This window comes from Dipodomys spectabilis, unplaced genomic scaffold, assembly GCF_019054845.1.
Source record: "Dipodomys spectabilis isolate Male_0828 unplaced genomic scaffold, ASM1905484v1 ptg000062l, whole genome shotgun sequence".
Lineage (NCBI taxonomy): Eukaryota > Metazoa > Chordata > Mammalia > Rodentia > Heteromyidae > Dipodomys > Dipodomys spectabilis.
In genome coordinates, this window is record NW_024870739.1 from 2,023,119 (window position 1) to 2,044,220 (window position 21,102).

The 21,102-nt window shown below is 52.3% G+C and overlaps 1 protein-coding gene across 1 annotated transcript in view; it reads right to left on the reverse strand.

Moving 5' to 3' along the window:
• Positions 1-21,102, reverse strand: part of Pitpnm3 (PITPNM family member 3) — a 107,233-nt gene that overhangs the window by 9,677 nt on the left and 76,454 nt on the right. The window contains exons 5-17 of the mRNA XM_042680606.1: positions 16,633-16,709; positions 16,107-16,342; positions 13,679-13,868; positions 13,002-13,124; positions 12,421-12,608; positions 8,541-8,713; positions 7,407-7,577; positions 6,505-6,699; positions 5,816-5,964; positions 3,968-4,084; positions 2,521-2,637; positions 2,038-2,186; positions 1,706-1,855 (exon numbers count right to left, since the gene is read on the reverse strand). Of these exons, the coding sequence (XP_042536540.1) occupies positions 1,706-1,855; positions 2,038-2,186; positions 2,521-2,637; positions 3,968-4,084; positions 5,816-5,964; positions 6,505-6,699; positions 7,407-7,577; positions 8,541-8,713; positions 12,421-12,608; positions 13,002-13,124; positions 13,679-13,868; positions 16,107-16,342; positions 16,633-16,709 (2,035 nt within the window). The remainder of the gene's footprint in view (positions 1-1,705; positions 1,856-2,037; positions 2,187-2,520; positions 2,638-3,967; positions 4,085-5,815; positions 5,965-6,504; positions 6,700-7,406; positions 7,578-8,540; positions 8,714-12,420; positions 12,609-13,001; positions 13,125-13,678; positions 13,869-16,106; positions 16,343-16,632; positions 16,710-21,102) is intronic.

A 21,102-nucleotide genomic window follows, 5' to 3' on the forward strand; every position in this document is an offset into this window, starting at 1 on the left:
TGTACATAATAATAGTAACTACCCCATGGGATTTATCCGTGAGATGAAAGGAATCAATCTCCAGTGTGCTGGGCATGGGGTGTGGATACAACTAAACTTACTTATAATTATTGTTAGTGCTGTTTCAATGCAATGTCTATAAATCACAAACCCAACCCCATTACCTCCTTGCCTAAAAGCATACCCGGCTCTCACAGCCTCAAGTTAGCTTTTGTCACCTGACTGCACTTGTAACCTACTGCCTTGCCTGCCCTGCCTTGCTCTGTGAATGGGATCTCTCAAGCCTTTGCTGCCTCTGGACAAGCCCTGTGCCCTGGGCTGCAAACTCTTCCCCTGGACAGCCTTCATAGCCCTCCTCCAGGAAGCCCTCCTGCTTCCCAGTGAAATTGAGCTCTGCTCCCTGATCCTTGCAGACCACAAGGAGATGCCAAATGAGCTCAGGCCTGTTCAACTGCTATTATGGCACCAGCCATAGATTTGATCTTCAAGCCACATCGCAGTATGAGATCCAAGAGGGCTCGGTAAAGATCCACTGTGGGCTGGGATCCAAAACTGTAGTGGCAGTCATTCCCCAGGATGTGGAGTTTCTGGGAGACCAGGAAGTTGCAGAGGGCCAGGGCCATGACCTCATCTCCTTGCTGTCCAGGGCTGGGTCCCACAGAGCCAGCCAGCAGCTGGAGGTCAGCAATCCCTGAGCAACCTGTGAGCTAGGCTGGTCTTGTCTCCCTAAAGCCATTGCTCTCAGTCGGGTGAGACAGGTCTGTGTGCCCCATGACAAGCAGTATCCCACTTCTGTCCACTCTTGGGATTCCGGAGTTCCAGATTATAATTTCCCAACCCCAGGACTTCATTTCCCCACTGGACTCCATTCTCCCTTAATAACAGTCTTCTTCTGTCAGGGTGCATCCCAGAGCCTGGCTGGGAGTTAGCCTTGGGTGAAGGTGGCGGCATGCATGGTGAAGGGAGAAAAGGAAGAAAAATGAATGAGGTAAGGGCTACAAAGAGGAAGACTTTCTCTAAGAATCTTTAGTAAATTAATTAATTAATTTGTTAATTTATTTATTTCTCCTTTGCCAGTAACAGGATTTAAATTCCGGTCCCTGTATTCTTTTTTTTCCCTTCTGGTCCTGGGGTCTCAACTCAGGGCCTTGGCTCTGTACCTGAGCCTCTCTGTGCTCAAGGCTAGCACTCTACCACTTGAGTCACAGCACCACTTCTAGCCTTTTCTAGTTTATTGGAGATAAGAGTCTAATGGACTTTCCTGCCTGGGCTGGCTTTGAACTGTGATCCACAGATCTCAGCCTCCTAAGTAGCTAGGATTATAGGGGTGAGCCACTGGCACCCAACAGAGCCTTGCATTCTTGCTTGGCTTTTTCCCCTGAAGGCTGTCTCTCTACCACTTGAGCCACACCACCACCACTTCTGGCTTTTTGTTGGCTAATTGGAGAAAAGACTTTCCTGTCCAGGGTGGCTTTGAACTGGGATCCTCAGATCTCAGGCTCTTGAGTAGCTAGGATTACAGGCGTGAGCCACCAGCACCTGCTACACCTTAATCAATTTCTACTAGAGATGATACCAGGACTTTGCAGCTGCCAACCTAGGACCCAAGAACTCCTGAAAAAGGCAAGGAAATAGTCCAAGCCCCTTCACATTACCAGCCCCATTACAGGGGAGACATTGTCCCCTCAGGACAGGTAGCACTCACCTGACAACATCCACTGCGCCTGGCCGGACCTTGGGGTCACTTCCCATGATGGACACGCTGGCTGCAAAGGACCCATCAATACTGAACACGACACACTCCATGCCCCGGGGTAGCACGGTGAGGTAGCTCATCGCACAGGTCTGGTCGCCCCTGAAAGTTATAAGCCACTAGTCAGCCTGTGATTGGAACAGGTCTGTCTAAGGCCCGTCTGGGTGACACTTCCTGATACCACAGTTTTTGCTTCTTCTGAGTATGTAGAGAGACTGGGCCCTGTCTTCTGGTCAGGCCTGACTGGAAAGGCCAGGGAAATGGGAATGCCCCCTAGGTCCTACCTGACCACCATCTTCACTGGGTAGACACCAATCCCCAGGCGCCGGGGCCGTGGCACGTTGTATGTGATGCGGCCGCTGTTGTTGGTGAGCTCTGTGTCCAGGTGAACCCAGCGGCCCGAGGATGGCTCTGCCATCACCAGGATGTCTACCTACATATAGATCGTGAAGAAGAAAAGGGACTGGCTGAAGGTTGAGAGCCTGCAGGCTTAGTGGAGAGTCTGGGAGCAGGGATGCAGGCTCCTGCCTGAGGAATTTGGCTTCCCATCCTCCCCGCCTCTGCATGGCAGCCACACTGGCATCTCCTCAGATGCACCCAGCACCCCCTTCTCCTCTGCTCACCCACCACCATCCGCTCAAGGAAGGCTGGACCTTGCCCCTCGCACCTCACCTCTGGCCCCTGGCCCCTTGCCCATCACACCCTGCAGTACCACGAGGCATGAGGTACAGGCGGAGCCGACAGAGGAGACACCCAACTCTTGGTACCTTCTCTCCGGTCAGAGCTACCATGTCGAGAGGCCCATACATGAACCGGCCCACCAGAACCTGGGGCCCATCCTCAGCAGCAATCACATCATTGGCCCGGTGATTAGCAGTGACATTCTAGGAGGACAGAAAAGGAAATGCGCAGAGCCTTTGTGAGCAAAGCTATCACCTAGCTTTATCATCAAAGTGTTCTTAGAATGGCTGGAGGCCTGTGAACCCACTGAGTCATGCCTGCTACTAGGCTTTCAGAGAAACAGACCGGGTGTCACCACATTGTCTGAAAGGCAGCCTGGGCTTTCTCTCAGGGACAGGGGAGCTGCTGCAGGGTTACACGTGTGCCCAGAGTGGCAGACCAGCCCTGTGACCTGTCCTCCCCTTCTTAATCTCTAGGCCAGAAACTACCCTATCACCTCCAGTTTTTGCCTCTGCTCACACACAACAGCCATTTGCCATCTGGCACTTTTAGTGGAAAATGTAAAATGCACAGTCATAGAGAGAATCATATAGTAAACCTCATGACAATGAACTAACTTCCATTCTGTTTTCCTTCTCCCCAGCCCAGCCCCAGGCCAGCCCAGACCCAGCCCAGCCCAGTCTCAGACAACCTCAGCCCCAGCCCAGCCCCAGCCCAACCCCAGCCCAAATCCAGCCCAGCCCTAACAAAGCCTATCTCCAGTCCAGACTCAGCTCACTTCCAATCCAGACTGAGTCTAGCATACACAGAACAGTCCTTACCCCCTGCCTCTTGCCCACTCCCAGCATATCCCAGCACAGCCCCATCCAGCTCAGGTTTCTCTGGAGCAAATCTCAGAGAGCATGTCCTTGTACCTGAGGTGACATCAGCATCCCCATCCTCTCGCACTTCTGCCTCAGATCATTCTGCAGCTCCAGGCTTGTGTGGGCCCCCCATACCACCACCACCACCACTCCCGGGCTGGCCTTGGCATCCCACATCTCAGTACTGGCCACACCATATTAACTCTGGACTCTTCTCAAAGCTTCCTAATAGAGCTTCTTATTAAAAAAACTAACCCTGACAAATAAGGCCCCAGGTATCAGACAATCTTTCTTTCTCATCAGGGCCTCCTCTTGTTAGAGGAGGAAAATGTAAAATTTTCCACTTCCCCCAGGCCATATTCAGTAAGTTAGAGAGTCCTGTGGGCCACCACAGGATCCTGGCTCAAGTCCACATCTTTAGAAGCCTGGTGTGCAGCAACTGCTCCCCAACCAGTATTTCTCCACGATCATCAGAGCCCCCAGCTCAGGGCTCCTGTGGGGCTGGGCCACAGGGAACCAATGCATGCTCTATGCACTGTGGCCAGGGCCTTGGGTGCATGTGCCCCAGCCCTGAGAGCCCTCAGCTCTGCAAATCTGCCTCCTGTTGTCCCAGCCCTGGGGCATCTCCCCTCCCTGAGGCCATACCAGTATCAACCATGCACACACATACCCTTAGCTTGACCTGGGTCCGCTTGCGCAGCCACTTTTCCCGGGGGTTTGTGGGGCTCAGGGCGGCAGGGTCCAGGCCACAGCTCTCCTTGATGCTCACGTTCTCGTAACGCATTACCTGGCAACAGGGAGCAGGGGTGAGTCAGCCCCCCCCAACCACTCTCCCCCACCCACCAGCTGTGACCAGCTAGACCATCCCTGGGCTTCCTACCTCCTGGCCTGAGCCCATAGGAGGCTGGAGGCCTTCCTGCCCCCTCTTTCTGCCATGCTTGAACCCTGTGGCTACCCAAGTTGGCACCCATCCTAAGGCCCACCTCTTCTGCCCTGTCCCTCCCCCTCCTCAGAGCCACTGTTCCCCAATGCTCTCCACTCCCCTACACACCCTGCATCACAGACAAGACTCTCTCTGCTGCTGGATCATGCCACAGTGTATTGTTTGTTTGTTTTGCTGGTCCTGGAGCTTGAACTCTGGGCCTGAGCTCTGTCCCCTATGCTTCATTTTTTTGCTCAAGGCGAGCACTCTACCACTTGAGCCACAGCGCCACTTCTGGTTTCCTGATGGTTAATTGGAGGTAAGAGTCTCACAGACTTTCCTGCCCAGGCTGGCTTTGAACTGTGATCTTCAGATCTCAGCCTCCTCAGGAGCTAGGATTACAGGTGTGAATCCCTGGCACTTGGCATGCCATTCTTTTTAGCAAAAGAAGTTGCCCTCCCTAGTCCTTCTGCTGTCTCTCCAGAAGAGGCTCCTCTGTAGAGTATCAAAGGATGAGTAGGAGTTTAGAATGCATACATCCAGAGCTGATGTCTTCCCTAAGCCTCAGATTGCTCTATTCCTCATCCTTCCCCATACCTCCCCAGCTATTCCCACCTCCACAGCCAGAAACCCAGCAGGATGCCCAGCCACCACCTCTGCTCTGGGGGAAGCCTGGGCAACAGCACCCCTATAGGTACTCAAAGGGAGAGCAAGTCGGGCAGGCGTCTCCCCACCACCCCCCCGCCCCCCATCTTTGCAGTACAGATCTCACCACTCAACAGCACCCAGGGCACAGTCCTTTCTAAGTGAGGTCTCTACTTTGCTGCCCCTCTTGCCCCTAGAAACACAGCCCTAGGGTTTCTCTCTCAAAACACAACCCAATGACAGTTCTCCCTTGCACACAGCCAGCCTTGCCATGGCTTCCCCCTAAACTCAGGCTAAGTTAGAACCTAACCTTGACTGTCCATGCTGGCCATGAGCTGCCTACCCCCTTCCCAGCCCTCTTCCCCAGCTCTGCAATGCCAGCCTTCCTGCTGCACCCTCTATTTATTTTTATTTTTTTGTGCCAGTACTAAGACTTGAACTCAGGACCTGGGTGCTGTCTCTTAGCTCCTTTGCTCAGGCTGGTGCTCCACTACAGCTCCACTTCTGGCTTTTTGATGATTAATGAGAGATAAGAATCTCACAGAGTTTCCTGCCTGGGATGGATTTGAACTGAGATCCTCAGCTCTCAGACTCCTGAGTGGCTAGGATTACAGGTGTGAGCCCCTAGGTCCAGCTACCCTTGATGCACTTGCTGCTTTAAAGCTGAGACACAGAAGGGAGCAGAGACACAGAGCTCTGTCGCTCACACTGCCACATCAGCATGGCCTCCTAGGCAGATCCTATTTAATTTTCTAGAAAGCACCATTGTGTTAGCCACACAAAAGCCAGTGTTGTGCAAGAAGCCCCTTCTCTGACACCTGACCCTGGTGTAAGCACCCCAGTGCCTCCCAGAGCTGTCAGATAGAGGCCAAGGGCTGGGCACAGCTGCAGGGGGACATGGAGCCCTCTATGGGTGCCTGTTGGACAGGCCCAGCCAGGGGGGTCTCGTACCTGTCTCAGGATGAAGGCAACCACATCCACTGACTCCCAGTAGCTGGCATGGAAGAGGTGGGGCAGGGCCACGGTGGGGAAGGCGGTGAGGACATCCGGGCAGAACAGGGCATAGTCAATCCGCTTGGTGCCCCACCACTTGGCCGTGACTGTGGGGCCGAGAGGGAGGTGAGGACAAGGCAGCAGGAGGCTCCCACTGCACAAATCCAGGGTGGGTGGGCCATCAAGCTTGTTGTGAATGATCTGGGGATGGGCAGCTTCTCCTCCGACCTCCTCACCCTCTGCACACCCCTCCTCTAAGACATGGCTCCCAACTGGTCCCAGGACACAGGGTCAGGCCCTCTGTCAGTGACAGCTCAGGACTCCTGTTAGAGACCAGGGCCCAGTCCTGGGTCAGAGGTCAGTATTCAAACCCGGGTCAGGGTCAGAGGTCAATGCTCTTTTCAAGATCAGAGCTTCATCTCAGCAGGACCAAAGCTCAGGGGTCTAGCTAGGGTCAGAGCTGAAGATTCTGTCTGAGGTGAAACTGGGGATTTCATAAGAATGCATTCCGTCTGGAGCCACAAACCCTACAGACCCACAGTTCACAAAAACAAATGGTGCCCAGGGTTTCCCTCACACTTCCCTACTTCCCAGAGAAGGTTAGTCTTCCTTGAACACAGGCAGGGCCCCAAAAGGACCTCACTCACTGCGGGAGGCATCCAGGGGGGCCAGGCTATCGGAGGACTCTGAGCTGTCGCTGCGGGAGCTGCCTTCACTCAGCCTTCGTCCTGGGCGCTGGAACTTCGGGGCTTGAGGGGGTGAGGCAGGGGCATCCAGAAGCGGGGGGCTGCCCCGGGAGCTGCCCTCCAGGAACAGGGGGCTGTGGGTGTGCAGGGCATCAGCTGGAGGGGGAAGTGCAAGGTCAGGGTGAGGAGAGGGGGGTCTCCATCAGGGATAGCTACTTGGTGCCAGCCATGCAGGACAGGAGGCTGGCTCAGCCAGCGATCTGCACCCTCCCCTCACATACACAGCTGTGTTTCATGTCCTCTTAAGTTGTGAGTTATTCAAGCAGTGGGAGCTCTGACATCAGCCCTTAATAGACTGCACCCCACCACTCTCCACCCCACCCCCAAGCCCAGCTGAGGACATAGGCATCATGAAGTCTCATTTTCTCCTTTGAAACTCTTCCCCTAAGTCACAAAGGCTTGTGGCTGGGCTGGAAGAGAGCACCACCTGGAAGATAGAGTAGCCTCTTCTTAGTAGGCCCTGGCCACAGGCTTCCTCTTCGGGCACCCACCCTGCTGAGACCTGGGGAGTTCCTCACAGTTCCACTTGTATGCCAGTGTGGACACAAAGCCCCACTGCCTGGCTCTCTCACCCCAGGTGCCAAGCAGGTAGCCGCGCTAGAGATAGCAAAGCCAGCAGTCCTGTCTATCCACTAGCACAAGTTGAAGCCCTTCCCATGTGAACTGCTCCCACACTGACCCAGTTAACCCCATTAACCATATGCGTGGCTAACGCTGACAGCCCTCTAGGCTGGACCAGACACAAAAGCCCTGGTTAAGACCCCAGCCCCCACCCAGCTCATCACACACAGCCAAGCACCTACTTAGAAGGAGGGACTGTCCATCACCCAGCGGGAACCTCTGGTAGCGGGGCACGCTGATGGGGGGCACCAGGTGGAACTTGGGCTCCAGCAGCGGCTCAAGCCTGGAGGCCGAGGGGTCTGCACAGTGGAAGAAGCTGTAGACCTGGCTACAGGCAGGACGCACCTGCAAACCTGGAGTGATTGGGGAGACACACAGGGAAGCCTCACTTCAGTCCCTCCCTCCCCTTGGCCCAAAAAGATTCCCTGGAGTTTAGTCTGGGAGCCTTCTCTTCTGCTCAAGAGCTTTCCATCATGGACACCCGCATAGCAACCACAGTGGACAGGTGCGGTCCCCACTGCAGGCTTTGTGGAAGGGGTCCCTCCTTCTCCTAGGAGGTCAGCCCTCCATGTTTCCTTGACACTCCTCCAGCTTCTGCTCAGTGGCCATCTGACCTCTCAGCGGCCCCTGGCTCAGGCACCCAGTGACTCCCAGACAACACTCAGGTCTGCAGATTTCCAGAACAGACAGAGCACTTCCCACACAGGCCAGCAGGTGTCTCCACTGAGGTTCTGCTTCAGCCTCCATGGGTGGCTGGCCTCCCTGCCCCTGGACCTATGGACAAGTGGTGTGCAAAGAGCCCCTGGGCTCTTCTGGGACAGGAGAGGCTCATGGGTTCTGCCCCCTTTCCTCGTGCCAGCCCCCTCCTCTGGCTAGGGGCTGCATTTCAGGTCATCCGCAAGCTTTGACAAAAAGCAGTGGCTGAGGGGCTTCAGTATCGTCCTCAGGGTCCCAGCCAAAGCCCTCAGTGAACAGACGGCCTCTTTCCCACACAGGCACACTCTGGAGGACTGGGAATGGGTGCTTGTGGGGGAAGGCAGGATCCTGCACAGTGGAGTGCTAGCCAGAGGCATATATCTTGGGACACTTTCCTCCTCCTCCTCCTCCTCCTCCTCCTCCTCCTCCTCCTCCTCCTCCTCCTCCTCCTCCTCCTCTTCCTCCCCTACCCCAACATCTTCTTCTCCCAAGTCTCCTGTCCTCTCCATCTACCCTTCCTACCCCACCTCCATCCTCCAGCCTCACCAATGCTTAGACTGTGACAGGGTGGCCTAATGATACACAGTCATCTCAGTCCCTGGCTGCTGAGCCACACTCACCATCCAGCCCGGGCAACACTGTCCTCCTCATGGCCAGGACCAGGCCTAGGGGTGAGCCAAAGAGGAAGAAATCGGACACCTCGAAGTCAAAGCGGCCCAGGCTGACCTCAGGGAGCTGGGGTGCCCCGGCCACAGGGAGCTCTGCCTCATCCTTCAGCACACTGGAGTGGATGCTGCCGGGGAAGAAGAGCCAGGGGAGGGCGGGTTAGGGAAGGATGGAGAATGTGAGCATGCACACGCTGCGGGACAGCCTGAAGAGTGGGCACCCACTTCCACGGGGGCTCTAGACAGGGCTCAGAAGAAGAGTCCATTTGCTGGACACCAGAAATCCCAGCTGGAAACAAGCTCAGCACCAGCCACCGAGGCCCAGCCAACATTTATCTTTAGCAGAAGTCAGCAAACTTCTCTGTAAAGGAGCAGATGGTAAATGTTTCAGACCTGATGGGCCTTATGGTCTCCATTGCATTGACCTATGTCTGCTATTGACGCATCGAAATATTGAGCAACTGTATAAGACACTTGGCTAATTCATGTGGCTGAGATCTCTAATCATTTTACTAATAAAAACTGGCCATGCCAGTCACCCGTGGCTCATGCCTATAATCCTAGCTACTCAAAAGCTGAAATCTGAGGATCACAGTTCAGAGCCAGCTCCAGGAGGAAAGTCCAGGAGACTCTTATCTTCGATTAACCCTCAAAAAGCTGTCAGTGGAGCTGTGGCTTAAGTGGTAGAGTGCTAGCCTTGAAATGTTCAGGGACAATGCCCACGTCCTGAGTTCAATCTCTGGATGGGCATAAATAAATAAATAAACAAGTAAGAGAGAAACAGGAGACACACAGAACCCTAACCATCCCATTTCAAGTACCTAATGCAGGTTCTATTCAGCCTCAGACCCCAGGCTGGGTGCTGAGGAACAGGCACACTGGGGACCCCTCTGCCCTTCCAGCAAATAAATGCAAGGTACAGCTTACAATGGAAAACCCAGCAGAGAAACTGAATTATCTGTCAAGCAATGAGCCAAATCCATATGCAACCAAAACAGTACTTGTAGAAGGGAAAAAAATGTACAAGTAACCATGGAACCAGGGTGGAGCAGGGTCCCGCCTCTGCTCTCCTCTGCCTCTTGCAGCATGAGCTTCTCACCGTGGGAACGATGCTGCTGTCATCTAGCCTGAGTCTTTCACGTGCCAACTACTTAATTGCCAAAGAAACCACCATCTGTCCCTGCACCAGAGGGAAAAGCCGGCTGCATCAGGCCAGCCATTGGAAGCTTCTGACGTTCTGTCACTCCCTGAATCTGGGGCTTTCCTAAAAGAGTTTTCAAGGATGAAGCAGCAGTGTGAGAGTCTCACCTCATGACTCTCCCTTGCAGGCCTCTGCTCCTTAAAGGGGATGATCTGTCAGAGAAGCTACAACCCCACTCTCAAAACGTCTTATTGGGATTTCACCTTTTTCTCGGAAAGGGAACAGTTTTCAGCTCCTCTGACAGATCTGAATTGCCAACTCCTGTGCCTCACAGTTGTTATTAAAATAATGGTTCCTTGACCACAAGCACTGGGATGTTTTGAAGTCTGTTTATACCCAAGGAAGCTGATAAATAACCAGCAGATAGGTAGCATATACAGGGTGGACACCCTGGCCCCCTTGGCAACACAGAGCATGAGAATAGCATGAGACCATCATGCTACTAGAACAGTGTATAATGGAAAAGAGGTCCCATTTATTTTTAGAAGGCTCTATTTAATATTTTCAGACCATAAGTGATGATGGGTTGAAACCATAGAATGTAAAATTGGAGAGAAAGAGAGACTCCAGTACTCCTTTTTATGAGTATTAATATTTAGGCCTTAATGCAGTGCTACTTATGATAGCCAGACTGAGAAGTACGCCTTTGATCTCAGCTATCTGGGAATCAGAGGAAATCCCAAGTTCAAAGGCAAGATCTTGTCTCAAAGGCAAAATAAAAAGCTGGCACTTGTTCCTCGTGCCTGTAATTCTAGATACTCACAAAGCTAAGACCTGAGGTTCAAAGCCAAGGTCATGATTCCAAACTAGCCTAAGTGGAAAAGTCCATGAGACTTTTATCTCCAATTTACTAGCAAAAAGAGACGTGCCCAGGGCACTGGTGGCTCATGATTGTGCCTATTCAAGAGGCTGAGATCTGAGGATCACAGTTCAAAGCCAGCAGGGACAGGAAAGTCTAGGAGACTCTTATCTCTAATATGCACCAAAAAAGCCAAAAGTGGATCTGTGGCTCAGATGCTCAGGGAGTGATGTTTGGTACAAAAGTTAGCAAGACCTGACCTCCAATTCAACCAAGAAAGCAGTGTGGTGGCATCCACCTGTCACCCCAGCTACACGGGAAGCTTAGCTTCCCAGACAAAAGCACAAGACCCTATTTGACAAATAACTAAGGAAAAAATGGAAAAGGGTGTGGTACAAGTGGTAAAGCATCTACCTAGCAAGTGAAAGGCCCTGAGTTCAAACTCCAGAAATAGACAGACAGACAGACAGAAGATAGATAGATAGACAGACAGACAGACAGACAGACAGACAGACAGACAGACAGACAGACAGACAGACAGATAGAGAGATAGATAGATAGATAGATAGATAGATAGATAGATAGATAGATAGATAGATAGATAGATAGATAGATAGATAGATAGATAGATAGAATTGTAAGGGTTAGAGCCTTAGCTCAAGTGATGCATGCGCAAGACCCTGGGTTCAATCTCTACCCAGAATTTAAATTCCATGGAAGGGAGTTTACAATATAAATGTCTTTGGCTTTGTTGGTTTAAATAAACTTGTATGCAAAGTATGTCAAAAATTTGGAAATGAAATATTCCAAAATGTTAACACTGGCTCCTTTGGATGGTAAGAAGATGTATTTCCAAGTGTCGTGATGACTTTATGATACTTGTTGCTTGGGTAAGAAGGTAGGAGGGAGAGTGGAAAGAAGCTAAGAAGAAAGAAAGAGAGAAAAAATACACTGCTGCTAATTTAGGTCTGTGTTTGGTACTCATGTCCATCTTCAGTGAATGTACAGATCACTTACTTCACCTCTGTTGATTAATGGACTCTTCTAGAGAGTGAAAGGGCCCTTCACAAAGCTCCTGCCTGGCCTACAACAAAAGTATGTTGTGTCCCATACTCTGAACAGAAGGCCAGAATGCTGAATCCAAGCACTTTAGTAACTGGAGATTGAAAACTGGTTTTTTGTTTTGTTTTGTTTTACTTAACTCATTATTTATTCATTTATTTCCTTAAGTAATTGTACAAAGGGGTTTCCATTCAATATGTCAGTTTATGAGTACCATGCATCTTGATCAGTGTCATCCCTTTTATTTATTTATTTCTCCCAGTCCTACCCAGCCCCTCAATTTACCTAGCTCCACTTTCACATACGTACATTGAATATTGGGACTGAATTTGCTCACCCTTCCTCTCTCTCCATTCCTTTTTTTTGTGTGTGTGCCCATACTGGGGCTTGACCGCAGGTCCTGGGTGCTGTTTCCTTGCTTTGAAAACTGGTTTTTTTTAAAAAAAAAAAAAAAAAAAAACCAGGGCAGCCCACACAACATGTCCCACCTGTGATTCTGCAGTCTAAGCCGGGAAGTGGCCAGGCAGTGTTACCTTCTTCTCAAAAGACAAAGCTGAGGCTCAGAGAGATGAAATGAGTTGGCTCCCAGCAGAGACAGGAAGCCAGGCCAATGGCAAGTGGCCTTGGTCCCAGCATTGTGATGCTTGTCACCAGCCCCCGTGGAAGGGCCTGGGACATGACTGGTCACAGGCTTCTCTGATGTCTGAGAGGGAAGGTCCTCTCCACCTTAGATGCCTGGATTGGAAAGGGGACAGAGGCAAGGGAGGAGTTACCTTGAAAGGAAGGCGTGGTGCTGGGCGATGGCCTCGCAGTCAAAGGTGGAGGAGTCACTCTGTTTCCGAGGCAACGGCCTCTTGGGCTCCTCCTCCTCCTCCACCCCGCTGGAGACATCGATGTTGCTTTTGCTGAGTCTCTTGCTGCTGGCCAGACTACAATCTTCTTCCAATGCAACTGGAGTGTCCTTGGGGTTTAGCAGAGGACAGGAAGCATGGTTGTCACAGGTACCTCTAAGACCTTGCCTCCTTGTCCTAGGCCCAGATGAACCCCTTCCTCCTACAGTGGCTCATAGGTAGATTTTAGGCCCACACTGTCCTCTCTGATTACAGGTATGGGCCGTCCAGCTGGGACACTGGACAGCTATCTATGGGGATATACCCAAAGCAGCATCCTCTGGGCCTCAGTTTCCCTACCCGTGCTAATGATCCCTTGTCATGATGACACACGCCTTTGTACCATGGGTGTCATGGTGCCATCATGAAGATCAACATCACCTCTCCCCGGGGGGAGGCCCCTGCTGGGACAGAAGGAGGCTCCTAAGGACCTCACCCCACCCCAGGCCTGTCCCCTTCCAAACCTGGGAGCTGCTGATGCTTCCCTTCCGGCTGCTGCTGCCAGGGCTGTCCCCAGAGGGACCCGAGCTATAGCAGATGGCATCAAAGGCCAAGAGGCCGCCCATGCAGTCACCGATGAGACACACCTGCAAGAGGCTCAGTCAAGCTGCAGATGACCCACACTCTGCCAGCTCTCCACCCCCACCCCCCACCAGGGCAGAGGAGGAGACAGAACATTCCCTGAAAGCCAGGTGCAGGGTGGGGGTTCGGGGTGCTCACACCTGTAATCCTAGCTACTCAGGATCAAGATTTGAAGCCAGCCTGGGCAGGAAAGTCCTGGTGAGATTCTTATCTCCAAGTAAACTCAAAAGAACTGGAAGTGGAGCTGTGGCTCAAAGCGGTAGAGCACTAGCCTTAAGCAAAACAAGCTCAAGGACAGCACCCAGGCCCTGAGTTCAAGCCCCATGACCAACAAGACAGAAGAAAGAAAGAAAAAAGAAAAGAACATTTCCTAAAGAGGTGCCGAGAGCCCAGCTGGGGTCAGGTTTTACTGAGGTTCAACCTGGGGACAAGGATCAGGCTGTGCTCAGGGGTCAGACTTGGCTAGAACTCAGCATGAGCCAACCCCAGGTCTTAAAAGCCTTCCCGAGTCTCACATGTGTTCTCTCATCCTCCCAGGAGACAGTGACTGGTCCCCTACCTGCCCACTGAAGCCTATCCCATCGGAGGACTTGAGGAACTCGCCGTACACCTGGTTGGCTCGCTCTATGACGGTGGCAACTGCATGCTGGTACTGCGGGGAGGAGATGGCCAGCAGGGGCAGGGCAGCCAGGGGCACATGGTCCTGGCTGGTGCTCAGACAGGCTGCATCGTGGCTGAAGGGATTCAGGCTGTAGATAAGGAACTCAAGGTGAGCTTGCCCAGGAGCTAGCAGAGAGCAGGGATGGGGCTGAGGGCCAGGCAGAAGAAAGCACATCCTAGCAAGGCCCTGGACTGAGACAAAGCATGGGCAATGGGGTAGAAGAGGTCAAAGACACAGAAGTGGGGACTTGAGCCCAGGCTGACCCATGTGCCCACTCTGTGCCGCCCCATGGTTGGCACAACAGTGTTTCCTTGCCTACTTCTGCACTGAGGAAGGAGGCAGCGGGGATAAAGGTGGGCCATAGCAAGGTGGCAGACTTCCTGGGGAGGTGGGGTCTGAACTTCTCTTCCCAGCTGCCTCCCTGGCCCACCCTGCTTGTTTCTGTCTCCTGGATACACTACTAGTGGTTCAGGAGGGACACAGAAGGAGGCTGGGAACTCCCTGCCAGACACGTCCTTTCCCTTCCTAGCCCAAGTTCTGGCCAATGGAGAGCCTTGTGCGGATCCTGCTAGAGATCCAACAGAAATCTAGGGCAGGTGGCAGGGCCCAGGCACCTTCAGCCAGTGGCTGAGTGTACAAGGCAGGCCTGTCAGCCATTCCTCATCTCCACAGAACACAAATTAGAGGAAACGGGCCTCGATTGCAGCCGGAGAGATTTTAATTAGCTGAGAAAGAGCTCCCTCCCAGCAGCGATTATGGGGAGATTAATGGCCCTGGCAAGGAATGCCTGGTGGGGAGGTAGGCTCTCTCGTGCTGTCCCCTCAAAGAGCCCCTGTTCTCAGCTTTCCTGTGCATAGGGGCGCCCAGCTCTGGTGGCCAGGCTCTGGAGGTCAGATGCCCTGGGGCAGGGGTGAGGGAGAAGGGGGGCATGGTTCGTGAGATTGATCATGAGCCAGCACCATTAACTCTGGACCTGAGACATGCCAGCGCTGTGGCTGCCAAGTCCTGTGGAAGAGGGAGAAGCAGCAAACCACTGTCAGAGAAGCAGATTCCAGGATGGTAGACAGGTTGAGAAACCACAGGTCTCCTCTGCTTCTCTCCTTCCATCTCTGACTGGCATCTGCCCACGGCATCCTCAGAGCATGGGGAAGTCTCTGTTCTCCATCCAGTGGGCACAGGAATGGAGGGGCGGGTGTGATCATGTGATCTGATCTCCTGACCTGCTAGAAGGCACTGTGCAGAGCCTAGACAGGGTGCTCAGCCATCCTGCCTGGAGGCTCTGTTCTTCAGGGACACTGAGCACCCCCACAGCGACCCCAACTTTGCTTCTGGGACTTGCTTGCAGCCCTCCCTCACCCCAGAGTGGGGCTTTGGCTTGAGAACCCAGCCGGGCTGTGTGAGAAGGCTGAGGAGCCCAGCTGAGATTCCAGCAGCTCCCTAGCCACCCCAGCTGCAACAAGGTCTCAGCTTCTAGCACCAGTGACTTGTCAGATGCCTTCAGGGATGTGGGTTCTGCAGGCACACAGACCTTTAGTGAGGATGACTGACTGGGAGAAACAAGTATGTGTCCACTCAGCTCCAGGTGTGGACCTTTAGCCAGTTCCTCAGTGACAACTGGAGCTGCCAAAGCCCTCTGGGAGCAGAGCAATGGGCAGGCCCCAAGTGCTGAGGGGTCTTCCCTGACCTCATGGGTATGGGGGCCCACAGCACATAGGGAGGGGGTGTCTGCACTTTGAGTGAGGGAGTTGTTCGTGCTCAGCCTGAACCTGTCCATGCCATCTCCATCATTCCAGCTTCTCAGAGGAGCCTCCCTGGCCCCGGGAGGTGGAGGGTACTGGACTCAATGATGCCCATCTGTACATCCAGAGACCTCACCACTCAAGGGAGGCAGCACCACCATTATCCCCAGTTACAGATGCATGAGTGGAGGCTGGGAGAGACTAAACCATTGCTGCACAGCCAGATTCCAGTTCTGGCTGGCCTAAGAGGCCACACATGTCACCCTGTTCCCTCTCCAAAGTCACCTCCTCCAGGTCACCCTGGACCTCTCAGCAGGCCCACAGTGCCCAGGCTCTCTCTGCTCTCAGCATCTGCCCCTTAGCTGCAGTTCTGTAGCTTAAGAGGAAGGCTGTGTGTTTGACTCCCAGCTCCACATTTTGAGTAACCCCTCGGAGAAACTGATGGACCTCTGAAGGTCTTGTTTCTTTTTCTGGGGCAACGGGATCAGGCCCACTGACCACCGGAAGCAGGTGGAGCTATCATCTGGCCCACAAGAGAAGGTTCCACGCCAATCCCAGGCAGAGTGGACAAACTGAGCCGTACTCACTTGGAGACGAGCGTGAAAGCCTCGGAGCAGATGGCAGGGCAGGCGACAAACTTGATGAGGATATGGCCCAGGGCAGCAGGGAAGTGGGCACGCATGACCTTGTCCAGGATGGAACTGAAGGTGTGGATGTCGGCTGCCTTGCAGGATGGGTCTCCCGAACCTGTGTCCAGCATGTTGCCCCCATGCAGCACCAGTAACAGGACGTGTGTCTTGCAGGAGCGCTGCGAGCAGCCTTCCTGAGGGGGGCATCAAGGCAGAGATAGGGGGCAGTGTGGGTGGGACACACACAAGAGACTGCAGCCCAAAGCCCCAGCAGAGGAGCTCTACAGACCCCTAGGACATTCAGAGGGAAGACCGTCGGCCACGAAGGAAAGATACTCCATTGAGCAACAGAAAAGAGGAGTCTAGAGAAACCTTTTCTATCCACACAGGAGACCAAAGCCCACATAGCAAGTCCAATGGAGACTCCACCATCCCAGGGCTCTTCCTACATTCCTGGGTACAGATACCTCGCAACCCAGCGCACCTCACCATCCTCGTGGATCTCAATGCTCCCCTGAGCTGGGAATCTCTGTCTTCTCAGGGAAACCCGGTACAGCTCTCCTGCAATGAAGCATAAGGCAAGCTCAGCTCCCTCCACAGCCCACCAGCAACACAAGCAAGGCCCTGGCTTGTCAGAGAGTTGGAATTACAATTATGTGGGCAGCGTCTCTCCCTTTCCAGCCGATGATGCCCCCATAATGTGAAACACATTGTCTTGTTAAGGAAGGGCCATCATGGGTCATCCTAGAAGGTCCATCCTCCTTCCTTCTCCAGGGACAGCAACAGTGCCACCGTCTGATGATAGCCACTGCCAGTCACAGTAATTTGGGCCAAACTATGTGCTCTCTCTCTCTCTCTCTCTCTCTCTGAGATCAATGGAAGAACAGGTGTGATGGTCTGTGTTACAGCAACTTGATTGGGCTAAGGGTTGCCCAGATGGCTGGTAACACAATTCCTTTTGTGATGGTGGGGACTCCGTGAACCTGGAGACCATATAAGAAGGCCCGCCACACACAAGTAGGTGGATATGGTCCAATCTACCTGAAGAGAATCAAAAGTGGATCTACTCTCTTGATTGACTTGGATGTCCAAGGTTGGCCTCCAGCTCTCTAATATCAGCACTCTTGGTTCAGGCCTCTGACACCAGACCAAGACTATAGTACTTACTTTCCTGAGCAGAAAGATACCAGGAACTCTCTGCTTGTCTAACTGTGTGAGCGCATCTCTCCTGAGACATCTAGGCTTGTAACTTTCCATGTACTACATTGGGACTGTTTCTATGGAGAACCCACAGATAACACAGCTGGATAAATAAGCTTATCAAAAGAAGAGGGCTGAGGCTGGGCGCCATGGCTCATGCCTGGAATCCTAGCTACTCAGGAGGCTGAGATCTAAAGCTCATCATTCAGATCCAGCCCAGGCAGGAAAGTCTGTGAGACTCTTGCTTCCAAAAACTCTTCAAAAACCAGAAGTAGTGCTGTGGCTCAAAGTGGTAGAGCACTGGCTTTGAACAAAAAGAGCTCAGGGAACAGTGCCCAGGCCCTGAGTTAAAGCCCTACAATCAACAATAACAACAAAAAATATTAGGTCTGGGAGTGTAGCTCAGTGCTTGCTTCCTATGTGCAAGGCCCTGGGTGGCATCCTTAGTGCCAAAAATCATCATCATCATCATGGTTGTTGACACTGTCATCGTCATTATCGTCATCATCTGGCTGAAGCTACTCAATAGGCCTTGACCTATGGGATCATGGTCCGAGGTAAGGCGTTTCTCTGAGAGGTGGGGTTAGCCTTTGGGATCACTGTCAGCATCACTCATGAGTTCGGGGTGAAGCCTGTCATTCAGAAACATTCTCCTCACACCTCCTAAGGAACATCCAGCCCCATTCACAGTTTCTAGTTCTCTAACAGAGAGCTCTACCATCAAGGATGGAATATGGCCCACCTCTTGTTTGTGTTTTTGTTTTTAATAGAGTTTTGTTGGAACACAGCCAAGCTCCTTCATGATATATCATGCCACAGTGCAGATTTCATCAGTTGAAACATAGTTACAGCACCCAAAGCCTAAAATATTTATTATCTCACCTTTTCCAGGAAAATGTGCCAAATCTGGGGTCTAACATTCATATTCAAAGGGTGATCACATCAGATTAGGATGGAAAGGACTAAAAATCAACCACCAGCTGAGCACCCGTGGCTCCCTCCTGTAATCCTAGCTACCAAGGAGGCTGAAATCTGAAAGGTGCAATTTGAAGCCAGCCCCAGCAATAACATCTGCAGGACTCCATCTCTAATTAACCAGCAAAAGGCTGGGCTGGAGATGTGGCTCACATTGCAAAGTACCATTGCTGAGCAAGAAATGGAAGGAAGCACAAGGCTCTGAATTCGAATCCAGTAGCCAATCTCCACCCAAATAACGCCTGCTACCCCAAGAAGTCCTTCCTCCCACTCCACCCACCAGGCAGGCAGAGGTCCTTCCTATATCTAGCCACTGGGTCTGAAGCAATACCTGCCTCCTCAGCCCCTCTAGCCCTGCCCCTGGGTGGTTTCTGCAGAAGTCCCACTCAGAGGAGCTATTCTCAGCTGGAAAGTGCATTTCTGAACTATTCTGTCCTGGCAGACACTACCTTCGCCTGAGGTCTGAGGGCAACAGCTTTATGAGCTCTCAACTATTACCCACACAGACAGGAAATCGTTTCCTAACTGATGAAGAGGGTGGCTGGTTTGGGGGATTATTTTGGTGTTTGGTTTTTCTTCTTCTTTTTCTTTCAGAATCCGCCTGGCACTTTCTAATATTCCTCCCTGTGCCATAGCTTCCTGCCAGTTTCTAAAGTATAATTGGAATGGCCCGGCCCATTTTATTGAACATTTATTAAGTGCCAGGCAGTATTGGCTTGACATGGATCATCTCAGCAGGTCCCCATAATTGTCCTGAGTATGAATGTTTTTATTCTATTTGTTTATTTATTTATTTTGGGGTTGGTACTGGTGCTGGTACAAGGACCTATGAGCTGTCCTTTAGTTTTTTTTCATTCAAGTCTAGCACTTTACCACTTGAGACCTCTATTTCCATATCTTTGGTGGTTAATTGGAGATAAGTGTCTCAGAGACTTTCCTACCAAGGCTGGCTTTGAACTGAGATCCTTAGATCTGAGTTCTTCTGCCAGAGGCAGAAGGTCTATCACCTAACAGAGGCCTATGATAACCCAGGTGCAGACCTGTCCTTCTGCAGTTCATGCCCTCTTAATCTTCAAGAAAAGCCTCAGGAACACAAATGGATAGAGGCATCTGGAAGACACGAGTCAGGCTCTGCTGCCCAAAGGCCTCATTCTACTACTTGAACAGTTTGTCAGGAAGGAAAGCATCTCCCATCCAGGGAAGTGGCCAACAGGGAGCAGCTGAGCTTCATAGCCATGCAGCTTAGTGTGCATCTGGCTCCGTGGCAGGTAGTGAGCACAAACGAGTTCATGTGCAGGAAGGGATCTCCAGCAGGGCAGAGGATACAGAGAGTGCGGTGTGTGCAGCTGCTATTGTGATTCCTATTATCCTGGGTGCGTGAGGTAGAGCAGAGCTGGGACCACGGCTGACAAGATGAGAATGTTGAATCCTCCACACCCGCCTGCCCTGGGCCAAGTCCCTGCCTAGGTCCTGGCAGGCTGGCAGACCCCGCTAGGCTGGGTGCCTGCTTGCAGTTTGATTACAGGATTAAATGCTGTGATTGCCACAAATTACCATCGTGCGGCTATAAATAACTGCAGGGGAGACCAGGGTCCTGCTGTCTCCCGGGCATTGTGCCCTCCGCCAGGTGGGGGCTGGATCACACACCTTCCCAGATGACACAGGCCCAGTCCCAGCATCCTCCATCCACCTGCAGTCGACTTCTCTGAACCCATGCAATACTCAGGGCAAGGAACTGGTGGACAAGTGCTCCATATCTGGGCCTCGGTGATTATCAAGACAGAAGAAGATCCACAAGCCAGACATGAACAGGGCTCAGTGTCACTCATTTCTTCCTGGCAAAAGGGAAGGGCTACAATTCCACACTTCCTGTGCAGTTTGAGGACAGAGCTTTGATTCCTGCCACACATAAAAGCCAGAAATGCTACACTCCAGGTGAGGGAGTGAGGAGACCTTGCCTGCCAGATGGAGACTCTGGCCCCATGAAAAGCTGACTAACAGAGCCAGGTACCAGTGGCTCACACTGAAACTCAGCTACTCAGGAAGCTGAGATCTGAGGATTGCAGTTCAAAGCCAGCCTGGGCTGGAAAGTTCACGAGACTCCTATCTCCAATTAACCAGCAAAAAATGCCAGAAACGGAGCTGTGAGTCAAGTGGTAGGAGTAGCTAGCCTTGACTTTAAAAAAAGAAAAAAAGCTTAAGAGACAGGGCTCAAGTCCTAAATTCAAGTCCTAATACCAAACCAGGAGCAGAGTTACCCCACAGAAGGCCCAGCCTCAGTCTCTAAGGAGAGTAGAGAGGCAGTCTTGAGGCTGTGCTGCCTGCATCTTACCTATAAGGCTTTGGTCTTCCTCCCACAATGACGGATGCTACTGGGTTAGACTCCTTGGAGAGACAGAGCTCTGTCCGCCCTCTCACACTTATGCTGAGTTCTAGGCCTTGCCTTCCTTTGTAGAGTACACATCTCCCACGTGTCCTGCAAGGCCCTGCTCAGGTGACGCTGCCTCTGGAAGGCATGCTTAGATCTTGCTAGGCTGGGATGGACCTGGCTTGCTGAGGGGCTGGGGCCCCTTTGAAAGTAAAACTTAGCAGCTTTCGGGACCAGGCATTTACTTGTAAAACGATTTTGGAGGCAAAACCCCCAGGGCACACATAACTGTGACATATCTGTGTTCTACTCAGGCTCAGGAGAAACGGGGTTCAGGAAAGCCCACACACACTGGCAGCTTCACTTCTTGTCAGTTCTAAGGAGAGCTGGTGTCTGAAAACTTTTGGGAAT